Source organism: Notolabrus celidotus, unplaced genomic scaffold, assembly GCF_009762535.1.
Source record: "Notolabrus celidotus isolate fNotCel1 unplaced genomic scaffold, fNotCel1.pri scaffold_195_arrow_ctg1, whole genome shotgun sequence".
In the NCBI taxonomy this organism is placed as follows: Eukaryota; Metazoa; Chordata; class Actinopteri; order Labriformes; family Labridae; genus Notolabrus; species Notolabrus celidotus.
In genome coordinates this window covers 1-10,412 of record NW_023260052.1, presented here as the reverse complement: position 1 = coordinate 10,412, position 10,412 = coordinate 1, and the positions used below count along the sequence as shown (strand labels likewise).

General features: G+C 44.5%; 1 protein-coding gene across 1 annotated transcript; it reads left to right on the top strand.

Annotated features, from left to right (window-relative positions):
- Positions 1-3,590: 3,590 nt before the first annotated feature.
- On the top strand, positions 3,591-8,714 carry LOC117808981 (claudin-15-like; the record flags this gene model as incomplete). Its single annotated transcript, XM_034678639.1, has 3 exons — positions 3,591-4,021; positions 8,340-8,504; positions 8,633-8,714. Coding segments are annotated over exons 1-3 (464 nt in total), but the record flags the coding sequence as incomplete, so codon positions are not given.
- Positions 8,715-10,412: the final 1,698 nt, after the last annotated feature.

Below are 10,412 nucleotides of genomic sequence, written 5' to 3'. Positions count from 1 at the left end.
CTTTCTTTCTTTTATCTTTCTTCTTTCTTTATTCTTTCTTTCTTTCATTCTTTCCTTCCTTCTTTTCTGTTCTTCTTTCTTTGTCTTGCTTTCTTTCTTTCTCTCTTTGTTCTCTCCATGTTTCTTCATCCTTTATGTCTCCTTTTCTCACCCCCTCCTGTCCTTCTGTCATTCCTTCACCCTTTATTCTCCTCTTTTTTCTTTCTTCTGGTCTCCCTCTCTTCTCTCTTTTCTTAGACCTTTCTGGAGTCCCTGAGCTCCCTTGTCTCGTAGGTTCCTCTGGATCTCTGCTGCTGTGGACGTGGTCCAGACTCCAGCTGCTACAACTACTACTATCCGTCTCCCCACTATCATCTCTCTCTCTCTCTTCATCTCCCTCTATCCCTCTCTCCAACTCGGTCTCAGCAGATGTGTGTCTAACATGAGTCTGGTCCTGCTGGAGGTTTCTGCCTGTTAAAGGAAGTTTGTCCTCTCCGCTGTAACTAGTTAAATACTGTGAGGTGTAATGCTCATGGTGGATTAAGGTGGGGTCAGACTGAGTCTGATCCTGTCTTGGTGTTGGGTCTCTGTTCATAATTTGACATAGAGTGGTCTAGACCTGCTCTGTTTGTAAAAGAGTCTTGAGATAACGTTTGTTGTGATTTGGAGCGATACAAATAAAGGTTGATTGATTGTGGAGTTCACTGTTTACAGTGAAACTGAGACTCACCACATACGGACTCTTGGGAATGTAAGGGGGGAAATCTCACCTCACGTTTGATACTTTTACTTTTGATGGGACTGTAGATAATGCAGCTCACAGATAAACTGACAGGTAAAAATATTCACCTCCTCTACAGTGTGTGACCTTAATCACATTGAAAGTAACGCGGTAACGATGGCGGCCATGTTGCTTTGCCCCTGAAGAACGGGGGATGCTGTTGGGTCGAAGCCAAAATGGGCCCTGTGTTTGTAAAAAGTGACGGTGGGACTAGAGCTCTACAAAGCCAACCACTGATCCAACAAAATAATAACTGTAACAAAATGAGTCAACTCACACTCAAACTCAGCTTACACAAAAACAGAAACCAAACCGGGAGCAGTTATCGCCGTGAAACTGAGATAAACATTTACAGCACAACATTTCTCACGCAAGTTTCAACACTTTACTTTTACATTGAATAATCTGTGCTATGGGAACTGCAGCTCTGTGTTAATCTATTCATCTCTATTCACCTTTCACATATTTCCTCCAATGAACCAGAAAGCTGTTTATGAGTCCTGAGAGAGGGGGAAGTTGGACTCAGCAGCAGGAAGTAAAAGAACAGTAAACATCTCCCTGCCCATATAAGGAAGTGCAGCTCCTGCTCTGCTGTGAGTCGAATAAAAAAGAGAGCAATGATTTCTTCTAATGCAACGTTTAGAGGACGTAAAGCGATTTGTTGGAGTTGTTTTTTATCCACCTGTAAAATGAATCAGATCATTTTTGAATAAAGGTGATGAAGTGTTCACATATTTGAGTTTTAATGAAGAGGTTTTTCTGTAGTGACAGATTTGAGTTCTCTCTGATGGTTTCAGGTGAGAACAAAGAGCAGGATGTAGCAGTGTGTGTGTGTGTGTGTGTGTGTGTGTGTGTGTGTGTGTGTGTGTGTGTGTGTGTGTGTGTGTATGTGTGTGTGTGTTTATAGCTTTATAGCTGGTAAAAGTTAATGTTTAATCATCATGACAGTCCAAAGTCCGACCCTTCAGTCTCCGTCTGCCCTCTTTCTGGAGTGACCCAGTCTGACTGAAACTCACAGACTCAGGCTCCAAGCTTGAAGCCCTTTATTTTACTCTCAAGTCTTTTAGGGACACGAGCAAAAACACATGCAACGTTTATCAATCAAAGACTCTTTCCAAACAGAGCAGGTCTAGACCGGTACTCTATGTTCTATTATTAACAAAGACCCAACGTCAAGACCGGATCAGATCCAGTCCCATCTTCCAGACAGGACTCAGTCTGATCTCATCTTAATCCACCATGAGCAGAGCACTTTGCAGCATTTAGCAAGTTACAGTGGCAAGGACAAACTTCCTTTAACAGGCAGAAACCTCCAACAGGACCAGACTCATGTTAGACACACATCTGCTGAGACCGTGTTGGAGAGAGGGATAGAGGGAGATGAAGAGAGAGAGAGATGATAGTGGGGAGACGGATAGTAGTAGTTGTAGCAGCTGGAGTCTGGACCACGTCCTCAGCAGCAGAGATCCAGAGGAACCTACGAGACAAGGGAGCTCAGGGACTCCAGAAAGGTCTAAGAAAAGAGAGAAGAGAGGGAGACCAGAAGAAAGAAAAAGAGGAGAAGAAATGATGAAGGGATGACAGAAGGAAAGGACGGGATAAGAAAAGGAGACATAAAGGATGAAGAAACAAGGAAAGATAGAAAGAAAGAAAGAAAGAAAGAAAGAAAGAAAGAAAGAAAGAAAGAAAGAAAGAAAGAAAGAAAGAAAGAAAGAAAGAAAGAAAGAAAGAAAGGATGAATAACAGACCCCAAAAAAGGAATCTACAGCAGAGATCCAGAGGAACCTACGAGACAAGGGAGCTCAGGGACTCCAGAAAGGTCTATGGTTAGTAACTTTAATGGGACAGGAAGAGTTAAGTGAGAGACAGGCAGAGAGAGGAGAGAGAGGGAAAGACAGGATCCCAGTGTGTCAGTCTAAGCCTATAGCAGCAGAACTAAGACCTGGTCCAAGCCTGATCCAGCTCTAACTATAAGCTTTATCAAAAAGGAAAGTTTGAAGCCGACTCTTAAAAGTAGAGAGGGGGTCTGCCTCCCGGACCCTGACTGGTAGATGATTCCAAAGGAGAGGGGCCTGATAACCGAAGGCTCTACCTCCCATACTACTTTTAGAGACTGTAGGTACGATGAGCAGGCCTGCATGTTGGGACAAAGTCTTCTAGAGGGGTAAGAGGGCGCTATGAGCTCATGATGCAGATTAGTCCAAAGTCAAGCTTTGTCAGGTCTGTCCTCAAGAGGAGAAGAAAACTACGTCTAGGAAATCTAAACGCTGATTGTCTTTAGTGACACAGCATCAAGCAGATTAGTGTCTCAGTGTAAATGTTTGATGTAGAACAGATTGTTAGCTGCTCTTCATGCAGAGATCTGTTTATAGAGAGGAAGAAATCCTCCTCACATTAACAACCAGGGGAGCCGGGATCGGTGGATTGTGCTCCTCCTGCTGTTGCTCTCCGTACTGACTGTTTTTCCTGCTGACTCCTGATTGGTCGATACTACTAGGACTACAAACAGAAACCAGACCTCTTCCTGTACTACAACTCCCACGAGTACAGATTCTGTATTTTGATGTAACATCTGTGATAAGTAATAAACCAAGTTTGAACCATTAACCTCCAAACATACTCTTTACATGGCTGTATATGACTTCAGCAGGCTTCATGTCCACACACTGACTTATCTGTGGTTTTAAGGTTATCTAAGGTGTGGTTGAAGACTCACTGCCGTCATCATCATCATCATCATCATCAATACTGAGCAAAAAGGCGGTGGGGAGCTACAGGGAGCGGCTCCTGACAGTTTATGGCCCCTGTTAGAGTGTAAAGTCCTCCTGTTGGAGCCACACACGTCAGATTAGCAAGAAGTAACTGAAGGAGAGAGACCTGGGCTCCATCAGCCAAAACCTGGTTCTGATTTCACCCCGTGAAGGCTTCATCTACAGGAAAACTCGGCCCCTGAGATCCTCCTACGTTTTAAAAAGCAAACCTTCACCGTCTTTAAACAATTTGTAGGATTTCAACCGAAGTAGTTTTCTGGAAACGTTGCCATCATGTCGACGGCTGTGGAAGCAACCGGGTTCATCATGAGCATAATCGCTTGGCTGCTGACTGGAACCGCTCTGGTCAACGACTACTGGAAGATTTCCACCGTGTCGGGCAGCGTCATCATCTCCCAGAGGCAGTTTGAAAACTTGTGGCACTCCTGCGCCGAGAACAGCGGCGGCATCGCCGAGTGCCGAGACTTTGAGTCCTTACTCGCCCTTCCTGGTAAGAAAAGAACTATTATCCTACGGCTTAATGTGCGGATACAACGATAGAGTACATAGAGCGACGACGGAAGATCCGATTAAACGTCTGAAGACGAAGATTTATTGTCTGATTTCTGAGAAAGAAGAAAGTCTTTTTGAGCTCTGCCTCTTTAAGAGTCCAAGTCCGCCTTTTCCTCTGAGGGGAATCTGTCTAAACCAAATATAAAGCAAACATATTTGACCCTCATTTAGAAAGATTTATGTAGCTGAGTCTGTAAGAAACACGTACGGCAGACTTCCCTCCCCTTTTACGGGGGATTACGTGAACGAGAGTATCGAGGTCAAGGTTACGTCAGAAAGCAAATGAAGGAGAGGAATCAGTCATCGGCATAAAACTTCATCTCTAGAACCAACCACTGAAGCGTCTTGTTTGTATTGTTCAGGTTCTTCATGAAAATGTCATGAAATATAACGCTACATGTATATTCAGACCTGTTGGACTGAAACTAGGCCAGCATGCTATGTGGCCCCATTTCAGAATCCCCCGATCAAAGGTTGGGTTCTTTTACGACCGCAAGCTTCCCGCCGAAACTCAAACGAAGCTGAGGAAGTTTAAAGAGAGTAAAAGAGTAAAAACAGGAACAAAGAGGATGTTCTTACTTTGTATCTTCTTTTTTTTTTTTACAAGTTAAATTACTTCCTTTTTTTTTTTTCTACCGCTGAGTCTAGTTTCATACGATGGTTGTGTTATCTCTGGCCGCCATTTTGAGCCTTCTTCTCCACTGGCACCTAAATGGAGGGAAACCAAAAGAACGGTGGCTAATCAATCAATCAATCAATCAATCAATCAATCAATCAATCAATCACTCAATCAATCAATCAATCAATCAGTCAATGAATCAATCAATCAGTCAATCAGTCAATCAATCAATCAATCAATCAATCAATCAATCAGTCAATCAATCAATCAATCAATCAATCAATCAATCAATCAATCAATCAATCAAGCTTTATTTATAAAGCACCTTTCATACAAATCAAATGCAACCCAAATAAAATAGAGACTGATACGCACCAGTTAAATAATAAGTGAAAGCATCAAAATTAAGAATACAAATAGTTAAAATAAATAGATTTAAAAAGGGTCAGGATAAGAGTTGAAATATAAACTAAGGCTAAAAATATTAATAAAACTGAGTAGATGAATGAATGAATAAATACATAAAAATAGAATAAGATAACAATTAAAATTACTTAAATAATAAAGCAACATTTAAATCAATATTATAGTAAAAGGTAAGTAATAAAATTGTTAAACCTTAAATAAAAGCCAGACTGAATAAATACGTTTTTAGTTTGTGTTTAAAAGTCTGAATATCTCCATCAGCTGCAGTGGACTCTTATAATTCATCTTTACTTCAGTTTGGGTTCACTCACGTGAATTTGACTTACTCCCCCGTGACGTAGAGACGACTTTAAAGGCACAGTGTGGAGTTTTAACTGATGTTGAGACAGTCTCACTGTGACCCTGATGCCTCGTCAGGACCCTCAGAGTGAAATAAGATCATCAGGGATCAGACCGGTTATTGAATTTAGGTCGTATCTTCTGACCATATCAAAGTTTACCGTTGTTAACGTATCTACAAATCAACACAGAGAGGCATCTTAAACACAGTGGGTGATGGTGCTCATGGGAAATGCAGTTGTCATCCTAGGGAACACTACCGACTTCATCCAGAGGGGGCGCCAGTATCAACACATATGTTTAAACACACTAAGTTTTAAAGCTCGTTTTAAAATGACTCAGATGGCTTCACTTAAAGCTTTAGAATGTCTGATGTCTCTGCCCGTCGATGCAGCTGTAGACGGGATCCGGTTTGACCCACGTCATATCTGTGAGTGCAGAGGAGGCAGCTTAATGACCTACATTGCAGCCAGCCAGTAGGAGGCGCTCCTAATGCTTCGGCTCCAACCTTAGGGAACGAGTCTGTCAGAAATCAGGAAGTCACAAGTCTTATGTGTACTTTTAATGCTGATGTGCAGGTCTGTGTAGTCCCACCCTGCTCACTGTCGACTCACTGTCCACAGCAAGGAGACTTCCTCTGGTCTCTGTTGTCTTAGATTGAGGAGTCTTTCAATCGAACCAGCCCTCCTCAGCTTCATCCCCTCCTTAATAAACCACGGTGTTCTTGAAATGCAGGATTATACCTCACTGAGGGAGAAACGAGGTAAAAGGTGGCGCTGTTAGACCGCTCTGCCTCGCTGTGGATCCAGCATGCTTTGCACACTGTAGAGAACTTTCTCCAAGACGTACAGGTTGTTGTTCACGAAGTCCAGTCCATGTTTGACCTCTCTGAACTCTGGAGCTCTGAGAGAAGAGGAATAATGTCTGACATAAAGAGATGTGGTTATTGATGTGGTTTATTATCCTGAAACTGTCAGAGGATCATAAAGAGGCGAGGCAGGTTTTTATGATCTTGTTAGGGTGTACACACACACACACACACACACACACAGACACACACACACACACACACACACACAGACACACACACACACACACACGTACACACACCTTTATGTCACTTCCACTTGCTCGTTTTCCTCCTTCGTTGTCATCATACAAACATATCTTCGAAGCGTCGGCGCTCTTACGATTGTTATTTGGTTGGTCAGTTTTTCTGTGCCGACTCCGCCTCCTTCACCGCCAGCGAGTTGGCGTTCCACGTCCCAACAGCCAGTCTATGCCGCCAGGGATCAGCATTCCCAGGTCTCCTACCCGGTCCGCCACCCGGCTTCCTAAGCACCCAACCCCCATGACTACCCCTGCGAAAGGTGGGCCCACAGGGTGGTGGTGGTGGCTCCATGTTATCATCATTTCCCGACCGGGCCCCATGGAGGAGAGCCTGACCACCAGACACTCACAATCCAGACAACACAGCTCCCGGTGAACCAGGACACTCAAACCCCTCCTCCACGTTAAGGTGGCGATTCTTGGAGGAGCATTCAAACCTACGTACTGCATTTCATGTTTCTACAACTTCAACATCTGTGACCTCTGACCTCTAATCTTTATAACGCTGGAGATGTTAACTGTGAAACTTGTTCCCATATATCTAAATACATCAGGGCTGGTAAACTGTGAAACAGCTCTCAAATAATACATCATGATACCTGATTGAAGAATACAGAGCGATAGGGATTGTGGGCCTGAGTGCGCCCCATGTACTGTACAGCGGCCTCTACCATGTCCTGCACACTCTTCCTCTGCTCTCTACTTCCCAAAACACCTGTCTCTCTCCAGCTGTCCTATCCATACAGAGAACATCTGTAGAAGGTCAAAGAGTTCCAGCAGCAAACAAGAAGGTGTACAGAACAAGAATTTAACAAGAATATATATATGAAAGAAATGTTCATCAGAGACGACAGCTTGGCCATAATCCTCCTGTCAGCCACCACCTCCACAGGGTCCAGGACTGAGCTGGCCTTCTTCCCCAGTTAGTTCAGTCTGGCTCTCCTGTATCCTGTCCGCCCACAGCAGGTGACGTTCATGTCCGGTGTTAGCTCTGTTAGCATGATGCTACTCTGGTGCTGGGTTAGCTGGTCCACCTTATCGTAGATAGATCTTACATTCCCCATAACGGTGGGTGGAAGGACAGGTCCATGTGGTCTTTTCTTAGCTTGCACCTCAGTACCAACATCCTTGCCTCCTTCTCCTCAGCTCACAGGGAACATCGGGCCTAGCATCGTTTCGCATCGACATGCTACGGGCTGCTAACAGCTGATCTCGTGTGTAAACAATGTTACCATAGATACATGCAGGATCTCCGGACACACACAGGAACAAAAACAGTTAAAACACCCCTGCAGACGTAGTCAGTTTGGTGTCCATGTCCAACAGATGAGTCAGTAAAGGTCCTGACAGGCTCCAAATACAAAGAGAACTAAACAGATAGAAGAACAACCAAGAGAGAGCTGCTGCAACAAGCAGACACTCCAGCGGCGCTAAGCAACGGAAAACTCATTTAGAATCAGTCCCTCCTGCAGCAGGTGAACAGGCTGTAACGTCTGCAACATAACCCTTCATGGATCAAAGTGAGTCCACTAACAGTTCTTGTGTTTGTCCCTGGCAGGCTCAGGTTGTTATTCTAAGAGTCCATCAACATTACTTTAATCTATGGAGGACGATGTTGCAGCCATTACAGCCTGTTTACCTGCTGCAGGATGAAGACATCCATGCATCTATTAATCTACAGTCAATCTCAATCTCAAGCAGCACCTCTCCTTCAGTTATTCTCCTCCGATGATTCACACTCCTCTCTCCTCCTTCTCTGCAGCTCACGTTCAGGCGTGTCGGGCCATGATGATCATCTCTCTGCTGCTCGGCCTCGGCTGCATGATCGTGTCTCTGCTGGGACTCAAGTGCATCAAGATCGGCTCCACCACCGACCAATCCAAGGCCAAGATCGCCACCACCGGAGGCATCCTGAGCATACTTGGTGGTGAGTTTCATGGAATGGAGCGCAGGACGGCTTAATGGTGTCGATTGAAACTCTTTGTATTATTTGTGTTGTCTCTCTTTTATTCTCTCTCACATGTCATGGTGTGAAATGTCTTTGTGTGTTGGCAGGTCTGTGCTGCATGATAGCCGTTTCCTGGTACGCCTTCAGAGTCGTGCAGGACTTCAACGACCCGTTCTTCGGTGGGGTGAGGTGAGGAAAACCCAAACACACACGTGTGACGAGTGTTTCTTCCACATTAATGCAGACTGAAGAAAGATTTTTAACCTGAATTTATCTTTAAAAGAGGAAAACAAAACTGTCATTGTTCATAATATCTCTACATGAGTAAAGGATTCCTTACCTGAATATCTGTTTCATATCAAAGCATTGGAATTACATTTTAAAGGTTAATGCTTCTCTACCTGGCATGTCTACAAACTAGTGATGGGAAGTTCAGCTCTTTTAACTCGGCTCCCAAAGAAGAACCTACTCTTTCAACTCCCGAACGGTTCTTAATTTAGGATCTTTTGTAGGATTAGGATTAGGATTAGGGTTAGGGTTAGGGTTGGGATTGGGATTGGGGTTAGGGTTAGGATTAGGGTTAGGGTTAGGGTTAGGGTTAGGGTTAGGGTTAGGATTAGGGTTAGGGTTAGGGTTAGGGTTAGGGTTGGGATTGGGATTGGGGTTAGGGTTAGGGTTAGGGTTGGGGTTGGGGTTAGGGTTAGGATTAGGGTTAGGGTTAGGATTAGGGTTAGGGTTAGGGTTAGGGTTAGGGTTGGGGTTGGGGTTAGGGTTAGGGTTAGGGTTAGGATTAGGGTTAGGGTTAGGGTTAGGGTTAGGGTTAGGATTAGGGTTAGGGTTAGGATTAGGGTTAGGGTTAGGGTTAGGATTAGGGTTAGGGTTAGGATTAGGGTTAGGGTTAGGGTTAGGGTTGGGGTTGGGGTTGGGATTGGGATTGGGGTTGGGGTTAGGGTTAGGGTTAGGATTGGGGTTAGGGTAGGGTTAGGGTTAGGATTAGGGTTAGGGTTAGGATTAGGGTTAGGGTTAGGGTTGGGGTTGGGGTTGGGGTTGGGATTGGGATTGGGGTTAGGGTAGGATTAGGGTTGGGGTTAGGGTTAGGGTTAGGGTTAGGGTTAGGGTTAGGGTTAGGATTAGGGTTAGGGTTAGGATTAGGGTTAGGGTTAGGGTTAGGGTTGGGGTTGGGGTTGGGATTGGGATTGGGGTTAGGGTTAGGATTAGGGTTGGGGTTAGGGTTAGGATTGGGGTTAGGGTTAGGGTTAGGGTTAGGATTGGGGTTAGGGTTAGGGTTAGGGTTAGGATTAGGGTTAGGGTTAGGATTAGGGTTTAGGGTTAGGATTAGGATTAGGGTTAGGATTAGGGTTAGGATTAGGATTAGGGTTAGGGTTAGGGTTAGGATTAGGGTTAGGGTTAGGGTTAGGGTTAGGGTTAGGATTAGGGTTAGGGTTAGGGTTAGGATTAGGGTTAGGGTTAGGGTTAGGGTTAGGATTAGGGTTAGGGTTAGGGTGAGGATTAGGATTAGGGTTAGGATTAGGGTTAGGGTTAGGGTTAGGGTTAGGGTTAGGATTAGGGTTAGGGTTAGGGTTAGGGTGAGGATTAGGATTAGGGTTAGGATTAGGGTTAGGGTTAGGGTTAGGATTAGGGTTAGGGTTAGGGTTAGGATTAGGGTTAGGGTTAGGGTTAGGATTAGGGTTAGGGTTAGGGTTAGGGTTAGGATTAGGGTTAGGGTTAGGATTAGGATTAGGGTTAGGATTAGGGTTAGGGTTAGGGTTAGGGTTAGGATTAGGATTAGGGTTAGGGTTAGGGTTAGGATTAGAACCAGAACTAAACTTTAGCAAGCAGAACCAGAACCAAACTCAACCAAAACCAAACCAGAACCCAAACCAGAAC